Here is a 22032-nt window from a genome sequence, read left to right on the forward strand (position 1 = left end):
TATTTCTTGCTTAAAATAATGCTTATACTATTACATACCTACAAATGAACTCAACTAACTACATAATTACAAAGCTGATATAGTATTAGTAACATCCGTTCTCTGCAAAGTTTGTTTACAAACTACCTTAATTGATAATTAATACTAATTATTATTAATCAATTAAATGTCATAACAACTCTATCAATATAGCAAATAAATAACCAAGTGAATTGCATATTTATGTCTTATTTTTTCCTGAAATATATTGACATAAAAAATCTAAAATGTGAATAATATCGACGTTTAAAATAACCTCCTTATGACGTCAAGACATGAAATATTATGTAAATGAAGATGTTATGAATATATATATAGAGACCTCACGATAATAAAATGTTATGCAATTTGTTGATTCGATTTTAAACATTGCGCCAGAGGTTCATTAAAATTTCGCCATCGACGAAAAAAAGGAAAATTTTATTGCCGAGCGTTGCAAAATCGTCGACTTATTTTGCAAAAATATCGATTTTTTTATTAAATTACAATCTTAAATTTCGTGAAGTCGTAGCCGCACGCTGATAAACATTAAAAATTACATTTTACTAATTAAAATCTTAATAAATTTTCAGATTACGTTCGCTTTAGTGACTTTCTAAGAAAAGCGAAATAAATTAAAGATTTGCGGAACTAGCAAAATTTGAGCGAACTTGCAGAACAAGAAACTCAACTTTAATTCAAGGTACATTAAATTGCACCATTTAGTTACAGAGTCAGCTTTTTTCACGAGCGAAATTACAGCCAGAATCAAAACAAACTCACACTCTACCCAGTCCCAATGTGCTAGGCTCGCTCGGCCCGTAGGCACTTGATAATATTACACCATATGGCGAATTACGATTTCCAGAGAATACAAACGAACTTAATAGCGTAGCGAGCGTCCTTGGTTTCCTCAATGTCTGTATTATGACCTCACAGATAAACAATAATACTAGAATTGAAGAGCTCGGGCTGCGTAAGCATCGTTACGATACTTAAACTACTTTTGTGTTGCTTAAAATTATTTTAAAAATAGATTTTAAATACACATAATTATTTGTAAATATTCAATTAATTGAAATAAATAATTTGCATATTAATTCAAATTAATTTAGTTTTCGTGAATTTTATTTGTTATTTTTAAATACTAGTGGGAACTTTTAAACAGCTGATTGAGCTAGTTTATTTGTTGTTTTATTGGCTTACTTTTTCTCGGTATAAACTTGCAAAAACTTGATTTCAGCGGCAGTAAATTGCTGCAATACGAATATGTATAACCAGTGCTCGGTTGCGCCATCTGTCGGTTAACATTCTTAGCAATTTATTTTAAATTAAAAAAAGTTCAGCTTTAATAAAACAACTTAATTTTAAAGATATCTAAATCTAAACTTTACAGATATAAAGTTTTTAATAAATTTAAATATATTATCTCTTTCCTAATATACTTAAAAAAAGTAAAAGGCTAGGGTTTACTTTTTAACATATTTAGTTACCTTTGATAAAATTTAACAAAAATTTTGTGTAAGTAATTTCTTTATACAATGATCATATTTAGTTACAACTCCTGTTTTAATTTGTGCTGTATACTTCTACAGAAGATTCATTAAAACAATATCTTAATAATAAATACTAAAGAATAATATTGTAATATCTAATACACTGTTTCAGCTAAGCAACAAACAGAACTAGTTTAAAATACCAGAACATTTTAACACCATCTAAAATAAATAAATTATTTAACAAAATCACCAGATTTTGACAATTTAAACTAGTTTGGGCACCAACATGTAAATAAAATGAAGATTTAAGGCATAAGATGATCCTAAATGTTGTTTTAACACAAATAAATAATACTTTACAAAATAAAATAAAAAATATTTAATATTTAAACCTATCATTGGTTTTTATAAAACAAAAATATAAACAGTCAAACCTATGTTGTCATAAAAAATTAATATCCCTAAGTTGGATATTTTGAAATAAATAATTCATGTTGTTAGTGGTATCCACACAGTTGTTGTGCATATTATATAAAAGGACGTTTCAAACAATATTAAAGTTATATTGCACAACCTTGGGTTAATTATTGTACATTATAGCAAATTATTTACAATTATATATTCTTAGCACAAATTGTAATAACATTTAAATTATTTCTACAAAAGTGTTTTTAAAGTAAGAAATTGCCAAAAAATACCATTTTTATCTCTTAACAGATTATTTTTACTTTCTAACTTCAATTACATTTTTAATTAATTAATGTCAAATTAAAATTAAAGTGTTTTAGAATATAGAAAAGTAAAGCTGCCCAAAAACCTTAAAATTATTGCCCAAAGATGTTCTAAGTTTAACTTTTTTTAAAGAAATTCTACCTTGCTTTACCCGACAGAATAATTGGATTCTGCCACGGAGTATCATTAAAATTATTTCCACAACTGGTTAAAACATTCCCAAAATCATTTTCATTAAAAGCCCCTATATCATTAAAACCATTTGTGTAATTAACCGGGTTTTCAATTGGAATTAACTTTTTTTCGTTCTTAATATTTATTTTTTTAGGTTTGTTAGTTTTTGTTAACAATTTTTCATCTGAATTCCATTTTCCAAGAGGAAGGTTTTGTTGTTGTTGATGTATTGGGGTCGTAAAACTAACTTTTAAACTATTTTTTCGGATTTTTCCGATATAGTGATTGCCCACTTTTCTATTATGCATTGGATAGGGTTTAGTTAAGCCCCGCCGTCTTATAATAGTGGGTGAAGGGGGGTTATGTGGGGTTGGTTTTTGTAGATCGAGTATTGAAAGTTTTGAACGACTTCGTTTTAATATTTTGGGAGGGTTTGTATCATGAGATTTTACATTTCTGATAAAAGTAATTAAAAAAATAAGCTTTAGTTGCTATATATGTTAAAAAGGACATCTTCTATTTTTATACATAAATATTCTTAATGTGGAAATGTTGACTTTACAGCTTAAACATAGAGTAACAATTGTTACTTCGACTTAGTCTTAAGTTGCCTTTGACAGTTTGGGATATTATTGATTATGATTGCCTGATAATTGATCTGCTGATTGGTATTGGCAAGTTCAGATAGTTTATAGTGCCTTATTGAGGGCACTTAAACATGTAAGCAGTAGAAATCGAACCCCAGACCTTATGTAGTAAGGTCAAGCGTTGTAAAATATTGATTTCATAATATTTATGAAAACCTGGAAAGTTAAAAAATTCAACTTACTGTAGTGTTTCAATGTTTTGTTTAATTTTAGTAGTTAGTTGTTTCTGCTTGGTATGTGAACTCTTTTGATGCATCTCAAGTAATTCTTGCATTTGTAACTCAGTTTTTTCTATTCTTTTAACCAATCTAAGAAAGAAAATATAAAGTTAACTGCTGCACATAAGGTTAACTTCAAAATATATAAATCGTCACAATTTTTTTTAACTTTTATTTTTTTTTTAAATAATGCCTTCGGAAAGGATAAAAAAGTTTAACTTTATTTTTTTAATTATTTTATTATTACTGTGCCATTAAATGTTTTAATTAAATTTTATCCTCACCTTATTTGCCTTACTCCAAAGCAAGTTACACAGATGGCAATTAACACTATGCTCTCTACTGCCATTAAAAACAAGTGGCGAGCTATCATCTCCTTGTTTAACTGATCCATGGACTCCTGGGTGTTATGCAACTAAAAAACAAACAGTTTATTTTAGTTAGATTCTAATGTCAAAAAACGACTTTTTAGAACCTAACTATAGAGTTTCTTATTACTAAAACCATGCCTAAATTTGCATTTAAATTTAAATTTGCTCTATAACAGTTTGTTAAGATAAAGATTTCATGATAATATAGGTTTGTTAATTTAATTATATTTAATCATTTTAAAGACATCATGTCAAAAACACAACACACCAAAAGAGGGTATTTAAAAACTAATGTTATCAGTACATGTAAATAAAATTTAAACTAATGCAAGTAAAGCCTTAACCACAACTTAGTTAGATTCTAACAAAATATGGATTTTTAAAACTTAAACAATTTCACTCACCACTTGCTTAAGTTTTTCTCTGTCACTTTGAGCTTGTGCAATGGCCTCAGATTGTTTTAAATCATTCTCTTGAGTAAGTTTTGAAGACTCAAACAATTTGGTTTGAGTGCAGTTGAAAGCTCGCTGGGTTTCATCCATTTGTTTCTTATACCTAGAATAAGAAAAATGGATATTTATTTAAAATTCAAGTAATATAATAGTGTATTTATTGTTTTGTAGGCACAATTTTATATTATGTTTGTAGGTTAAAAAGGACAATTATCTTATACTAGATTAAGGCAAATATGATGTAAAATCTAATGTAATATTTACATGCATAAGTTAAGGTTTAAATGTTATTTTGCAATCAAAAATATAAATCTAAATCAGTAAAATTACAATTAGTATACTTCTGCTTGAATTATATTAATTTTTAACTTGAAAACAAACATAAACCAACATACCGTTGACTAAGGTCTTCCAAATAATCGCTACTAAGTGCCATATTTTGTTCTAAAGCACGAATCCGGTTGCTTAACCTCATAAGAACCGATTCCTTCTGGTTTGTGCCCGGGTTGATTACTACTTGATCCTGTGGGGTTAAAAGGGTTTAAATTAAAATTTGCGAAAATATTGTTGAAGATTTAAACATAATTTTTAATAATAGTCATTAGCACGCCCTACGGTTGGCATTCTAATTGTTGTAATATGGTTGCTCTCAACTAATATTTGTTTGTGCTAATCTACCCAAGCACCACAAATGGCAGTTTTAGTTTTTTGTAAGCCTATAAATTGGACATACATACATGTATATCAACCCTTACACTCCATTACATGTAGATATATAGAAGTTACCTCATTGTGAGTTAGTATTTGGTCGACATAATTATTCTCATCAACTTTTAAAGGTGGAATTGCAGTGGCCACTTCTTCAACAGGTTTGTCAGCAATTTCTTCATCATTTACCTAAACGAAAAGTTAAAAAAATTATTGATAATCCTTTAATTAAAAAAGGAATAAATGAATAAAATTTAATACACGGTGCCATCAGACTTAAAATTTAAAAGTAAGTTGCCCTATAATTGGGTTATGTTATTGCCCTTTCTTAAGTTAAAAATAAATTAGTTTTTTATGTAAATGAAATCACCTTTATAGGTTCTTGGTCGACTATTTCTTCCTTTATTTCAACTTCTTTATTAGGTTCTTGAACTGAGACGACTTTTTTGTCCGAATTTTCACTTTTTTCTGGATCCTGTTCCGTTTTCTCGTCAACTTTAACAATGTCTTTTAAATCTTTCTTATCTACAACTTTGTCCTCAATTTTATTGTCATTAATTTTAATATTTTCAGTTTCAATTTGTTTGTCTTTAGTGTTTTTATCGGCAGGAATGTCACATTTCTTAGGAGTTTCAAAATTTTCAAATAAATTATTTTTTTCTTCTTTTAATTTCTCTTCTTTCTTAGACTTTTCATTGTCAGAATCTTCTAGATTAGTTTTAACAGCCTTTTCATCATTTTTAATTTCAATATCACCATTTTCTTGCATTTTGACCTTGATTTCATCATTTTGAATGTTTTCATTTTTGATAGAATCAACATCTTCATTTTCAACATTTTTTTCAGTCAAAAATTTTTCATTTTCAGCGTTATTTTCCTCCATTTTTTCTGCCATTTTCTCCCCAACAATCACAAAATTTGGCTCTACAATATCGGAATCACTTTCTTTTACTTTTTCCGGTTGCTCAGATAGATTAGACAGAAGTAAAGTTGTGTTTTTGTTAAAGTTTGTTGCAGGAAAAGCTCCATAAGTTGAAGTTTGATTGGAGTGTACCATACAATGGATTATTGAAACTCTGAATAATTTTTAAAGGAGTTTAATTTCTATTTTACATCAATTTTAAATTAAAAAAACATAACAAAATTAAGGTGCTACTAGCCAAAAATGTTGTAAATGGATGACTGTCATGTAGTTTAAGTTTCTGTAAAGCGTCCTTATTGAAAGGGCTTTTTACTAAAAACTACATGCCTGAAAACTTACTTTACTTATAATAAGACAATTTTTAATAAATCCCTTTACTTAACTTAAAAATGCCTTTCAATGGAACCCAAATTAAAGTGAAATATGATTTTTAAAACCTAAAATTTCAGGAAAATATGTCTATTCAGTAAATTGGTTTTTAGTAATATGTAAAGATACAACAATAAATAAAGTTTCTAAAAAATAAAATTCACAAAATAAATAAAGAATTTTCCTACCTATATACAAACTCTAACAACCAACATAGTTGAATATTGAAGTCAGTTTTGATAAATTGATCAAGGAACACAAGTGGGTATAAAGGGGGGTGAGGAGGGGTGTTAACCACTCCTGTCTCAATAAGGGTTATGATCGGTGAACGAGATTGTAAACTTTCGACTTCGGATCTATAAAAAAAAATAATTTTTTGATTTAAAATTATAAAAAACTTTGATTTTTTAATTTTAGATAAAAGTTAAAAGTATTTCAGTATAAGCAAAAACAGTTTGTAAGAAAATTTAAATTATTTTTTATTTTGGGTAATAAGAAATTACATCAACATTTTATTGTTATTATGCTTTATTTGGATCTAGATTTTATATGACATGCCATAAGTATTAAGTTAAAAAGAGCAAATATCAAATATGGTTATGAAACTCACTTATTAGTGACTAATGTAACAGGGGATTCCCAATTTGGATCAATTATTTCTTCTTCAGTTGAGCTTACATCAGGTTCATTTGTACTGAAACATAAAAATAAAGTTAAAACCATGTAAGTACTAAATTTAATAAACAAAATTTTTGATCCATCAGCATGATGTAGTGGTCAAAACACTTGGTCTTACTACATGAGGTTATCAGTTTGATCCCCACTGCTCGCATGCTTTAGTGCTTTTAAGCGAAGCCCTACAAACTGTACTGCTGCCTGGTTAAACCAATTAACAGCTTATTTACTGAGCAATTATAGTTCAAAATATCCCAAATTGGCAAAGTCAACTTGGGACTACATCGGGGTAACTTGGAACTACATCGGGGTAACTTGGGACTAGATCGGGGTAAAAATGCCGCCATAAGCTACTTGGGACTGGGTAATTGATGTTACTCTATGTTTAGGTCAGAAAGTCAACCTTTCCACATCGAGGGAATTTAAATCAAAAAAAGGAGTTTCCTAAACTTAAAAAATAAAATGTACGACGTAACATGTTGTAATGTCTTTTTTAAACAACTAAATACATCTATCTATCTTTCACAGAATTTGGTATCTATTTTAAAACCACCTGGTTGAGTTGTTATCCTTGTTTTCTTCATTATTTCCAAGTAAATTATCAACTGCTGTTTTGACAATATTGTAAACTTTTGACATTGATCCTTCCTCGTCTGTTTCCTCTATATCAGTGCTTTCAGTCTGTAAAGATATTTAAAATAAAAATATTAAAAAGAATATTAAGATCATTTAATAAATTTTATATTTTAGTCTGTAAAAATATTAAAAAAATTTATAAATAAATGAAGTTTGTTTCAAAATAAATTAAATAAGTTTATAAATTGCAGTGTTCTTTTAGTCCTATGAAAGAATTTTTAAAACCCTTTAATATTTAATTTTAAAAATTAATTTACTACTTTTAAAATTGTTTTAAAAAGTAAAACAAATTTATTAATTTATAAAAATTATTTTTTTTAAATTTGATTTTTTTGATTACCTGTTCTGCATCATTCATTTTATTTCCTATTTTTTCTTCGTCTTGTTTATCCTCATTCTCTTCATATTCTTCGACCATTGAGAGTCCCAACAATCTGACCAAAGTTAGCGGACAAAAATGTTCGTTGCCAAAATGACTTTTCATCTCAAACTAAAAAAAAATATTAAAAAAATTTGACATAAAAAAGTTTCATAAAAATTTAATTAGCAAGATAATTAATTATTTAATTTATTAATTATTATATTTAGTTTGTATATTCAATATTAAGTTGTACAGTTATGTTAACACATTGTCAGTTAATAGCAAACAGTGTTAATTGACAGCCTGTCAAAAAGATTAAAAGTCTATCAACAGCAAATTTTACAATTAACAAAAATTTAAAATTATTAATTTTTTCGCTAAATTTAAAAAATTTTTCTTTAAAAAAACAACTGAAAAACACAGGATATAAAATTACAAATCAATATTGAATGACCCTTTAAACAATATAAGTTATAACAAGTACTATACAAAGTACCACTTACAAATATAATATCAAGTTAAGGGCCATTATTATCATTTGTATTTCCTATTCATCTTTAAACACTTTAATATTTTATAAAATGATGCAACAATGTTAAATTCATTTGTAAAACAAAATTGATGTAAAAATTTGAAAAAATATGAATTAATTAATAATTTAACACTTTGGAAAAAAACCTTTTGAATCTATTGTTACAATTTTACCAAAAAATTGTAAACCAAAATATTATAGGATAATTACAACAATATAGAAAACTAAATTTTGGTTGTATAATATGGCATTTTAGAAATACCTTCTAAATTAAAATTTAACAAGTAATTTTTTTACAATTTTTAAACCAAATTATTAAATTTAAAACTAATTTAAAACTACTTTAAATACAAAATCACCTAAGGCCTTAAAATAACTTTTCGTGTTTTTCAATTCCAAGAAAAATTTTCACGTGGTTGATTTTAAAGTTTTTGTGTAACAAAATAACCCGAATTACCAGGCATATTAGGCTTGGATTTATATGCTTGATGTATTTTGAAACATATTTGTTACAACAATTTACTTACTTTTACATATTTTGCAAACATTAATTCCTCTCGATTTGGGACAAAAGTTTGTAAAGTTCGTTCATTTCTAGCTTCAAATGTTCCAACCAATCTGACATAAACAAACCAATATTATGACACCACAAACATAATAGTGATCCAACTTACACTTATTTTATAAATTCATACCAATAGTTAAAGTCTACCATTTTATATTTTTAAAACAAAATTGGCCAATTAGTCTAAAATTTACAAAAAAAAAAAAAACATACCTCCATTCTCTTGCTGGAAACCTCTCACTTATTAAAATATTGAAAATTCTTGGAGAAGAAGAAAATAACTCAAAATTGGCAAGTTGTAGTTGACGAATCTAAAAAACAAAAGTTTTACAGTAAAACTATATAAAAAAAGATTACAAATAGTGTATACTAACATTTATTCTAAGATTATTATTAAAAAATAGCACAATAATAAATCACAATGATAAATGACAAATATTATAAAAATGCTTTTGTATAATCACTAGCTAAATAATGGTAAACAACCATAATTTTTTTAGGTATATTGAACACATTAACTTACTTGAATTGGCTCACAAAGTTCAATAACAAAGTGAATATCAGCAGAACAAGGGTTAAGCATATACATATCTTTATTCTCATCTAACACTGCTGCTACATGCTAGGATATAAACAAAGTTTAATCAGAATAAACAACAAAAATTAAAGCATAAATTGGGTACCTAAAACAGTATTAAAATTTACTGGATCCAATAAATTAAACCTTAACCCTTATTCATTTATAATACACCTAAATAATGCATTTTTTTCAATATATTTGTTTTTGTAGATTTTATAGGTAATACTGGTTCAAATGTTGAAGAGAAATATAAGACCCCGTTTAAAGTTTAAATGTTAAAGTATTTCAAGAATTTTATTTATGGCTGTGCCAGATGGATATATTATTGACACAGTAATTTTACAATCTGATTTTTAATAGTTTTAGTACCAAAAACAAACTTAGGCATTCTAGCATAAAAGCAGTGGAAATCAATCTATTAAAATAGGCACTAGAAAGAAATTAAACCAATAAAAAAAAGAACTGGAATTCTAAGGAAAGCATTTCTACCAAAAATACCATGATGTTAATTCACGAAGTAAAAACACTTAACTTACCTTGGCTTCTGAGTTGTGAGTTAAGATCTTTGCTCCGCAATCTTGAGATGCGTAATTTACTTGAGTTTTCTTCGCTCTTATGGTGCGTTGAGGCATGACCACATTCTCGGTGGCTGCAGCAACCTCCTAAACATATGGAAGATAAATTTTATAAATAATCCTCTAACTGTGTTGAATTTTTATAAAACTTTTTAAGAATTTAAACCCTACAAAAAACAAATTTATAAATAGTGAACATTTAAATTTTTAAATATTATACATAACACTTTTTTTATTTAGGTTTTTTACGCATTAATAAAAGTGATAACAACCATAACATATATATAATAAACATTGTATTATTTATTGCAGAGGAAAACATGACAAAATCAACCTATGCCATAAATAATAATGTTTTCATGAAGATTTTATGTTAAATTATGACATAGTATATTTTATTTCTGTATCTCTCTAGTTTTATAAGTTTTAATACTAACCCTGCTTATAATTTGTTTCTTTTTCCATTCCTCAAATGATTGAATGCTGTCCACCTCCAATGCTACACCTTCATCTCTTTTACTTGGAGCTAAATTGAAACATTTGTTAAAATATTGATTTAAACCATTTATTAATAGATTAATTATTAGGCAATTATAATCTGTGATATCCCAAACTGGCATAGGCAACTCGAGACTGGGTTGGGGTAACTGATGTTACTCTATGTTTAGGTCGCATATATGACTTTTCCACAAGAATACAAAAGTTGTAAAAATCGAGACTGGGTTGAATAAATAATAAAGTTTTAATTTACTTTCAGTTTTCTCAGTTTCTTGTTTTTCGTCCACTTTTATTTCAACTTTTTCATCCACTTTCTCTTTTTCTTGATGTTCTGTGTTTTTGTTTTCATTTATGTCTTTTAATTCTAAAAAGAAAAAAACAACTAATTAGTAAAAACTAATTACCAAATCGAAGATAAATAAATTTGGTTTATTACAATTTACTAAAAATTCTAGTGAGTTTATGTTATAAAAGACAGATGTAAATATGTATGATATATTAGACTTAAGGTTTAAATAATTTGCCGAAAACTAAATCACTGAAAACAAACAAAAAACTTTTGTCCAAAATTTAAACAAAAAAATGGAAATTCCAACAAAGAATTTTGTTTGTTTAGAGAATTACTGAGTTATGACAACCACTGTAAGTATGAAGTTTCTTAGAGGTAGGCTTTATGCTTACATAGCTACTACTTTTAACTATTTTAAGACTTAAAAAATTAAGTTAAAGTCCAAATCAAAGGTTATAGAGTTTTTTCTAATTAATCAAGTCTGTCTTTGTTTTATTGTATATGTGTATAATAGTAAAAATTTATAAATTTTGGCTTGTTTTTATAAATTTTTAAATTTTACCTTGTTTTAATTCTTCATTAGTTTGTTGTTGATGATTAGGTTCAACTACTTCACTTTTTTCTAGATTTTCTGGCTCTAAGGTTGGGGGTATCTTTATAGAAAATAAGCATTTGAATTATGTGCCGTATAACCCTAACCCTTGAATTAGAGGGTTAAAATAACTACATTTAATTCCTAGTAAATTGAACCTAACTTACTTGTTCAGATGAATTAGTTAATTTGACTTCTTCTTTAATTTCCGCTTCAACTAATTTAGTTTTAATTTTATCTTCAGCTTCAAGTTGATCCTAAAAAAGAGGAATTTATTAACATAACTTTGTGGTTAAGAACAGATAGTGGGAATCTTGTGTTTTTAAAAAAAGTAAAAATACAAAAAAAATGTCAGAAGATTTTCAAAATTTTTTTTTATAAGCTTACAAAATGTTGCAAACTTTTGCTTTCTAATGTAAATGATTTACAATTTTGTTACAGGCCCTTAGGTGCCTACAACTTTTCAATAGGAGAGAGTAAAGGTTAGGGATTTGTATAACATTTAAATGCTGAAAAAATAAACAGGAAAATTACAATAACAACAACAAATAACAACAAAAAGTATAATTTAATTTAGTTTTGGAAGACAAGTATAATAATTGACCATTTTTACTATTCATTTTTTGTTTAAATCTATGTAAAATCACAAAAAATAACACACCTTAGTTTCAATAACATTTTGGTCTTCTGTTTCAATTTTATTATCTTCATTTATCTTAGAATCCAAATTTAAATTGTTTTCTTCATTTGCAGTTTCTTCAACCTCAAATTTAAAATAAAATTAATTAGTTTTTAAATTAAAATGCAAATTTTTTTATTTTTTTATTTTGAAAATAGAAAAAAACTAAAAAACAATTACGTCAAAAAATTGGTTTAATAATTGAATTAAAAATAATTAATTAACACATATTCTTTAATTAGCTATGCTCTAGTTTCTACCTTTGTAGCAAAAATGCAGCAAAGTAGTAAAATAATAATTATTTGAATTTCAAAATACTTCATTTTAACTAATGTCAAAATGTATTTTAAAATAATAAATATATCTAAATAACTTGACAACTAACATCTAAAATAAACAAAATTTTATAACATTTAAAAGAATTATTAAAATATAGAGTTTATAAGCCTAAGCATCTTTTAAAGAAACTGTTTACGAGAAAAAAAAGCAGTTAACTCAAGATTGGTAATATCCTACTATAAACATTTGCTTTAAAGAAATTATTAAGAAATTTGACTGTTTCTTTGATTACTGTATCCTGTACTTTACTGTATATAAACAAAATTGTATATCTTCCTTAAAAAAATTCATATCACATACTTTTTTAATACTATGATAATTTATTTTTTATACACCAAAAATACCAATTAATTTATTTGTTTTTTGTCCTGGTATAACGTCGTTTAGAAATACTAATACACCTAAAATATCAATTATTATCAATATGTAATAATCACTTCAAAAATCTGCAAAATAATTAATTAATTTAAAAACAATCTACAGAATATAACAAACACTATGATAGTAATATAGGAATAGCAGCCAATAATAATATACCGCGTTTATTTAAACAATTAATTGCTCGTACGTGTTAAATCTACATTGCTTGCTAGAAATAACAATCGTTTTGTATACTTTGTCTAATTATACTACTCGTCTAGTAAAATAATATCAGCTTTTAAACAAAAGAATATTTACCTAAAATATTTTACCCTGAAAATGTTGATAAAAAACCTTATCTATGCACTTAACAATGTAAATTAAAACGCGTTACATTTTACATAACAAAATTTGCTGATATTTATTATTTTGAATCCTTGTATTCACTTAAAAATTGGCCAACTAAACTAATAGCTTTAAGTAAAACTAAGAGATAGACTCCTAAAAAATATCTATGATAATTTTTATTCTGTATAACACTAAACATTTCACTTATAACTATAATATAAAATATTTTTCTATATAGCAATAGGGCTACAGCCACACATTTCAAACCCAACCTTTTCTATACTCAACCTGGCAAGTCAGGATATCCTTAAACCTAGGGCTTCCCTATAACAACCACACAATTATATCAAATATGTCACATCAGCAATTAATAATAAATTAAATTTTTATATAAATGTATTTGAATTAGGTAGGTTATACCTTAGAATTTAAATAACTAACATAAAAATATATTACAAACACCTGTTTAGCACAAATTACATTTAAAAGAAAGACAAAAATTTCTTTTCTATGTAAGTACTTAACTTATAAAAATAAATTTTTTTAGCTTTTGTCTTTTTGATTAAACAACTAACTTAACTTTTATGTAACAACGCATCTAAAAAAGAGAGTTTTTATTTCTAATTTAATAGCTTTTTACTTGAATATCTCCGCTATAAAACATTTAATCATTTCAAGACTTTTTATTCTATTCACCTAAAGTACACAACGAGAAAAGAACTTAAGTTGTCTAAACTATTACAAATATTTATTAAACAAATAAAGCTGACTGTTGACTAAACCTGATTTATATTTGAAGCAATATTTAACCAAGCATTCAAAGTCCAGGATTAGCAAAACATTTAAATACAAAATTATTGAAAAACTAAAGTCATTTGAATATGTATAAACCACTTTCAGTTTAAGGTAATAAAAGAGATAATAACAATGTTTATTCTGTAACATACCGGCCCCTTATTTCTAAAGAACCAACATATGAAAATTAGCTTGCCATGGACCTTTTTTTTATTATTAAGAGGTAATAAAAAGGTTCATCTAAATACAATTCTTTCTTGGCAGAGTTTTTAACAATTTTTTACCATCAGTACTTTTCATATTATTTTAACAAACAGAAATACTGCAAAAAAATCTAAAAATCCAATTACCTAATATATAACCTTGATATTAACCTGAATTTTGTTCTATAACATCGACAATAAACAACAATATTGAGAACAAAATATGTAAATAATAACCAACTTCCTGAATACAACATTGACAAAATACCTGACAGCGATGAATATGAAACTTTTATTTGAGGTTATGAAATGTTTACTTTGTTGTGGTGTTGCAAACAATCTTTGTACCATGACCACTAATCATATATTTGGGAATAACAGAAATTGTATTAAAAGTGAACCTTACTAGTAATTCTTTTACTATCTTATAGCTTAAAGTTAAGAGTTTTTAATTTAAATCTAAACATAGTAAACTTAGTGGAAAATTAATGGAATTTCTATATTAATTTAATTGCACGAAAGTTAAAACTTTTATTTCAATTTTTTTAGTTTATAAGCACTTTTTAATACTTATGTTATTAATAATTCAAAAAAACAGGCAATTTATAATTCTTTTTAAAAAACCTATATTGTTGATAATTTAAATTCAAAACTTAAAAAGTGTTAAAATTAAACAAACTTACCGGTTCATATTTTTCTTGTTCTTTCTCGACATTTTCCAAATCTTCTGTAGATTTAATTTCCTCTGAATCTTTGAGTTCGTTTTTGTTTGATTTTAATTCATTTTCATTTTGTTCTTTTATGTTTTTATTGATTTCAAAACTTGGATCTAGTACTTCAATATTCACAATATTGTTTTCAGTATTTTCATCTACTTGTATTTTTTCTTTATTTTGAGTGTTAATATCCGAATGTTCGTTTTCTTCAGGTTGTATACTTTCTTGGTTTATTTTTTCAGTTTTTTGCACATTGTTTTTAGATTGTTGTTCGTTGTTTTCTTTAATTGGTGATTCTTCTAATTTTTCCTCAAAAATTTTGACCAAATTTTCTTTATTGTCTTTTCTTTGAAATTCATCTGGAATAACCTTTTTGTCTTGTTGACTAAAAAAAAAGTTAATTTATAGTAAAATAAGTTGACAAAGTTTAAGATATTTTCAACCTCATAATATAAACCATAACCCAGTCTCAAGTTGTACAAGTTTGGGATATTATTAACTTCGTGATATTACCCAAACCCAGTCCCAAGTTGTACAAGTTTGTGATATTATTGACCTCATGATATTACCCCAACCTAGTCTCAAGTTGTACAAATTTAAGATATTATTGACCTTATAATACTACACCAACTCAGTTTCAAATTGTACAAGGTTAAGATATTATTGACTTCATGCTATTACCCCAATCCAGTTTCAAGTTAAAGTCTTATAATAAAAATTTCATTATTACAATATAGTCAGACTGACATAAAGACTGACAGGCAGAACATATATTAAAAAAATCTGTTTAAACTATATTGTCTATATATGCCAGAACCAGATGGTCACACTTTAACACAACAATAAAATCCTACATACCTGTATGTAAGTTGAATCCATATTGCTGTTAAAGTTATAAGCCACTGAAGTTTTCGAAAACTCATAACCTCCGTTTCTTGTTTTTTTTTTATTTTAAAATTTTATAAATTTAACTAGACAAATTTTTGTACTTTGTTCACAGCATTTTCAATATCTGTTAAACATAAAATATATAAATTAGTTTTCTTCCTTAGTTTTGTATTATAATACCTAAATACTAAGCATATTGTTGGCTAACACGTCACATTAACTTGCGTAGCCTAAAAAAGAGAAAACCTTTAAATTTAGTTTTCGATAGAATTTTCTACAACTTACTAGAGTAGACACTTTTTCGATTATACTTCAAATAGTAAGCACTTTAAAATTGCATAAAAATACTGTAAAATTTAACCAAAATTTTTTTAAACTTAATTTACTTATAATAACTAAAAATTTAGGTAATAAAATATTAAAACTATAATCAAGTTGTTTTTTTAAATGCTTTTTTAGCAAAAATAATTTAAATTTAAAATTTGTTTATTAAAAGAGAATTTTTAAATTTTTTTTCACAAATAAAAATTTTAAACAATAGCAATAAAGCAATGTGATAGTCTAATTTATGGTTATTTAACAAAATTTGTACAAATTTTTCATTTCACCCAAGTTTAAAATTATACCACTCATTGCTCAAGAGCATCATCTCGCGGTTATTAGATTAAGAAAGTATTTAAAAATTGTTCCATATCAAATTGCATGTACAAAAAAATTTATTAATCAAATTTTTATACTAATTAAATAAAAAAGTGAAAACTAAAATGTAAATTATCTTAATAATAATGAATTTTAATAAATGTATTCTTTTATAATTTAAACAAGCTAAATAACTAAATATTTACTTATTAAAATTTAGCAACAAAATCATATGTTAAAAAAGGTTATTTTTAATAATAAAAATTTAAAAAACCTATTTAAATATTAAAACATTTTAAATATAGTGTTTGGATTTAACAAATTTAAAGCTTAAATTAGTTTAAAAAGACCATAAAATTCCACTTCGAGATAATTAAATTGTCTTTCCGGTACGTGTTTAGTTAGACTGCAAACGTTTAATTGATTAATGGACGTTAAGTAAGATTGCTTTAAGTGACTTAATATTGCAACACATTTATTCACGCTAACAAAAGTGTTAGCTAAGAATTTGAAAAAATAAAAAAAACGAAGTTTTTTATATAAAAAGATATGAGTTAATTTAATTTTTAAAAAAACGATAGAATAAGTTAAAAGTCATTTTTTTAGGTTTTGGAATAAGTTTATAAAAAAGGCTAAATCATTTTATTTAAATTTAGGTATTTCTACAATTAACTTTTAACCTATTCCCTATTGTGATAATTTATAAATCCCTTAGTATATCATTATCAATAAAATTATTTAGGTTTAAAAATAAGAAAGCAGTAAAGGTATATGACGGTATAAGCAGTTTATAACAAAAAAAAAATTTTAAGAGATTGTATTTTTAAGTGTCAACAAAAAAGTTTTATTAAGTCATAACAATGTCTATGACGTCACAACATAACAACCGCATCCGCGAGAAAAATCTGTTTCTAAGAAAATTAATCCAAGAACAAGACATTTAAGAGATCTAAAAAAGTAAAAATTTGTGGTCAAAATGTTATTCTTAAAACGTCTAAAAGTTGATTCCGGAATTGTTTAACAGTCCGACAACGTGACTTAATATTGTGACGTCATAGTAAGATGTCGTGATTGGAATAAATGTTACTGCATTGTTGAGTAACCGCACAGTTCTACAATTAAAACTGAGTTTAAAATTTAACATTTTGTGAATTTTCATCATATTTGGAATTCTTATTTTTATTTTTTTTTAATATTTAAATTTTTTTAATTTTGTTTTTAAGATTTGATGTATACAATTTTAGATAAATAAAATAGTAGTTTAGTAAATTTGAAGGAAAAACAGAGAAAAAAATTTAAGAAAAAAAGGATTGAAAAAAAATAAAGAGAATGTGGGACTGGTTTAATAAAATAGCTGGACAGGTAAATTAATTAATAATTAACTAAAGCAATTAGGTTGATTAAAATGATCCATTTTTTATTGTTAAAAAAATAAATATATGAGTTAAAATTTAGGGGTACTTATACAGGTTTAATTAATTGAAGTAAAAATTTATTTTAGATCGTTAAATACAGCACTTTTTTTGGTCAAATTTGGTATATTATCGTATTTGTATTTCGACTTATAGTTGTAGCTACGCTTGGGAGTTCAGGTAAATATGAAGTTTGAGTTTACATATTATAAAAGTTAGTACTCGTTTAGTTTTGTTGCCCTTGCTTAATTTGGTGTTTGATATATTTTTTATTTATTAAATAAGGCCATACGTTTTATCCCTACTGCCTTTAAATCAAACTATATGAATACATTTGTCAATAAGCCAGTTAATAGTCAGTTGTGTAAAAAATCATATTATTAAGGTTAAATAAAATAACTACCGGCAGCATGGTGTAGTGGTTAGAACACTTTCTACACTACATAAAGTTCTGGGTTCGATACCCAGTGGTCTCAAGCTGTACCGTCCTTAAGTAAGGCTGTATCAATGGTATAAACTCCTGCTAAGCCAACATTTAATCAGCAGTTTAATTATCGGGCATGTTTAGGGTAAAAATTGAATATTTTATAAAACTAATTTAAATATTACTTAATTTACAGTTTATAATGACGAACAATCAGCATTCACATGTAGTACTGAGGTCATAGGGTGTCAGAATGTTTGTTTCAATGAGTTTGCAAAAATTTCACATCTTCGATTTTGGGCTTTTCAGGTACTACGTTTGTCCTCAATTTTAAATCGATGTTTTATAAAAAATAAAAAAATTCAATATTTTAAAAGTTCTTTTGCTAAATTTCCCAATTAAAACGCATTAAAACTTAACTGATAATTAATTAGACTTTAAAATGAGACAAAAATTTCATCGAACAAAAGTAATTAAGATGATGATTAGCAATATTTTTGGTTTTAGGGAATAGTTATTTTGCATAGGGGCGTATTTTGAAACGCCTCCTCCCTCAAACAAAATTAAATAATTATTTAAATCCTGAAAAATATATTTCTTTCACAAAAATAAGTTTCTTACTTTATACCACGTAACAAACAAGAAACTGTGACGTAAATATGCGTGATCACTGTGACATCATACAAGAATATAACAAAAATAAATGAAGAAAGAAATTTAAAATAAAATTTTTCGAAACATTTTTGGCAAGCTTTTATATAACACATGACAAAAATATCGCACGATTTGAAATTAGAAAACAGCGCATGTCTGTATGTCTTAAATGCTTAAATTTTATCCCAAGGTAGTTAAAATATTCAATAAAAATCATAAAAATACAAAATAAATAAAAAAGTTTTAAATTTTTTCTCTTTATAAAAATTTTTCTTTCATAAATTTTGTATTTTTAGTTACTTGGAATTACTACACCCGTCGTTGCTTTTCATTTTTTTTCGTTGTTTATAACTGGACAAATTGCAAAAATTGACTCGGCTAAAAAACTGTTGAGTTCAAGTGATAATGATGAAGTCTTATCCGGGTCCGGTGATGTAAGAAAACTGTTTAATTTAATTTAACTTAATATTAAGTACATATACCTATATAACCAACATAATATTTATTAATGACTCTAAACCAATATAAAAAGCTTGATAATTTCAAGAAAAGGCAACATACAACTGTCTGAATACTAACTCGTTTCAGATGTCTAGGTTATTTTTTGGAAAATTAAAAGTGACATTTTGTTTTTTAAGGTTTTTTTTTTATTAAGAACAGCAGTGAGAATTAAACCTGGAATTTTGAGTTATTAAAAAAGTAAAAAATTATGTGAAAAATATTGTAAAAAAAACGGATATTTAAGAATAAAGGTTCATTTTTGCCCTTGTTTCAGTAGATGGTTGTTAACACAAGTTTAAAAGTTTTAAATGTAACTAGTTTTTCAACACATTTTTAGTAGTATTTCCTTATTGAAAAGTTTAAAATATTATTTAATATTTTGTCATATCATGTTTTGTATGGCTAGCTATTTAAATAATGAAGGATACGCCGGACTGTCCTAAACAAATTATTCTTAGAAATATTTTAGTTTTTATTGTCACGTTTTTTTATATTCTTATATTCATCCTTACAAAGCAGTTATAATTATAGCATGTCTTTGTATAACAATTCTCAATATATTTAATAATAACAAAGCAAATTTTTTAATTCTAACAAATTTTTAAATTAAAAAAAAAATTTGTAAACAATTTTTTAATTTAAAATTTTTAATTTTTTTTGAATTTTAGGGATTTCGTTCTCATGCCCAACAAGAAGCTTATCGCCAAATGCAAAGACGACAACGAATGGTTGGAAAAGTTCGCGAAAAAAGAGTTTTCGACGGAGATAAAGTAGAAGAGGTAACTTTCTTCTACAATGTTAAACCCAATATAATTTCACCCCAGAAATTCTAAAACTTTTTTTTTATTTATAGATTCCAGTAACAAACGCGATTCAGATCGCTTATTTCGTCACAACTATTTTTAGAGCGGCTGTTGAAGGGGCATTTATAGCTCTCGGATATCAATTTTATTTCTTCTACGTGAGTTCTGACGTCATATAAACTTATAACGTCACTTCAGTAAAAAAATAACAAAACAATTCTAAGTTAAAATTATTTTTGGCATTTTTTTGTATTTGAAATAAGTATACGAACTTAACATTTGAAAAAAGAAATCATATTTTAAAAATCCATTAAAACTATTTTATTTTTTTAATTCCTCAGAACCCGATCTGTGATGGAAGTTTAGTTCAATCTACTGAGAAATGCGAACCAGAATATACTGCTTCACACTTAGTATGGCAAACTGTACCAGCCATATTTGTCTGCCATCCTGACCTTAGTGCTGAAGTAATAACAAGCTGTAGTCAACATTTTTTCCTTGGTGGTAGAACTGGGTTTGTTCCGTGCTTTGTGTCAAGATCATATGTAAGTATGAAGTCTATGGTTTGATCCTCAGTGGCCCCAATTTTGAAACAAAATTTTAGGGTCGTGTGTTTTTTAAGGTCCTCTAAAACAAATTAACAAACTTTAAAATTTTATTTTTTAGGAGAAAACTGTGTTCCTTCGCTATATGAACTTTTTGAGTGTAATTTGTTTTTGTCTTTGCTTGGCAGAGCTGGTATACATTCCAATAAGGTTTATCTTTAAAAAACAACGAAAAACACGCAGGTAAAATAGTACAATTAAATCTAGATAACCTAGTGGATAATTTTACTCTTTATTTAAATATTTTAAGTAAACAGGCCGAAATATTAAACCTTTTTTTTCAATTTGCTACCCATGAATTTTGTCATATAATAAAGTAAATATGGATTTTATTAAACAAACAAATTCAAACAAAATTATCCCAATCTTTACTTTAAAAAAATATGATAAATTTAGAGCAAGTAGTTACAAATACCCAACTGACTACACCTTACACCCGGTACATAACCATCATGATATGTATTATCTGGAAAATAATCCACTTCAACGTAAGTTAAACTCTTTTAACATTTACCAAAATCGTAAAAAATAAAAATTAAATGCAGATAAAGTTTTAATGTATAAACTAATTGCTTGAATTAAGATTTTACGATTGGTTTAGTTAATAACAGTAAACTGTTCTAAATATTTTGCTTGGAGTTTTCTGATTTATTTTAATTAATATTGACGAATTCGTTATATATATATTACTCAATAGCGCCACATGCTGACAGTTGACTATTAACAGTCAATTTTATTCATATTTGACCAAAAAAATTTTGTTTTAAATTGCAAGAGATAAAATTTAAATACATTAACAGTAAATTAATTAACCCAAATTGCTTTAATTAACCTTGTTCAACTGTTTTAGTTTTTCTACCAGTTAAGTTTTTTGAAAGGGTTTTAAAAACTGTTGCCAAATTTGTTTTAGAAATTTAGTAAAAAGAGCATTAGGTAACTTTATATGTTTTTATCAATTTAAATATTTTTCAGGACCACCGACTACATTGTCAAGCATACAACAACAACCGGCAAATATGGTTGTAAAAAATAATAAAATACAAACCATTGACAACCCAAAATATGACGACGAAGCCCTTTAAGCTTTTAATGTAAATTTGAAATGATTAAGTTAATAACATGCAGGTTATTAAAGTGCAATAAACAACTCGCTTTCTATCCTGTAAATATGTGATTTTTGTTCTTATGCACTTTGTAATTTTTCTTCAAATATCTTAACTTTTTCAAATTTAATTTTTAAAATTTTTTAATGT

The 22032-nt window shown here is 26.0% G+C and overlaps 2 protein-coding genes across 3 annotated transcripts; one reads left to right on the forward strand and one right to left on the reverse strand.

Moving 5' to 3' along the window:
- Positions 1-306: 306 nt before the first annotated feature.
- On the reverse strand, positions 307-15861 carry LOC145750531 (SUN domain-containing ossification factor-like). 2 transcript variants are annotated; one of them, XM_082566589.1, is made up of 22 exons: positions 15712-15861; positions 14821-15238; positions 12075-12176; positions 11581-11670; positions 11384-11474; positions 10786-10896; positions 10472-10560; positions 9996-10121; positions 9403-9501; positions 9093-9190; positions 8842-8932; positions 7762-7911; positions 7339-7466; positions 6721-6804; positions 6299-6466; positions 5190-5895; positions 4898-5008; positions 4507-4634; positions 4064-4214; positions 3573-3703; positions 3253-3378; positions 307-2879 (listed from the first exon to the last, which is right to left on the reverse strand). In XM_082566589.1, the coding sequence occupies exons 1-22, from the start codon at positions 15774-15776 to the stop codon at positions 2387-2389; spliced, it is 3756 nt and encodes a 1251-aa protein (XP_082422715.1). In that variant the 5' UTR covers positions 15777-15861; the 3' UTR covers positions 307-2386. The 2 variants fall into 2 exon arrangements, with proteins under 2 accessions (XP_082422715.1, XP_082422716.1); XM_082566590.1 differs by having other exon boundaries at positions 7339-7464; positions 7745-7911.
- A 1738-nt stretch (positions 15862-17599) lies between these two features.
- Positions 17600-21928, forward strand: LOC145751124 (gap junction beta-2 protein-like). The gene is made up of 10 exons (XM_082567214.1): positions 17600-17742; positions 17882-17972; positions 18413-18525; positions 19167-19304; positions 20040-20150; positions 20225-20332; positions 20516-20719; positions 20841-20962; positions 21176-21267; positions 21752-21928. Exons 1-10 carry the CDS (start codon positions 17710-17712, stop codon positions 21859-21861), a joined length of 1122 nt encoding a protein of 373 aa, XP_082423340.1. The 5' UTR covers positions 17600-17709; the 3' UTR covers positions 21862-21928.
- The last annotated feature ends 104 nt before the right edge of the window (positions 21929-22032 follow it).

This window comes from Corella eumyota, chromosome 4 (assembly GCF_963082875.1).
Source record: "Corella eumyota chromosome 4, kaCorEumy4.1, whole genome shotgun sequence".
NCBI classification, from domain to species: Eukaryota; Metazoa; Chordata; class Ascidiacea; order Phlebobranchia; family Corellidae; genus Corella; species Corella eumyota.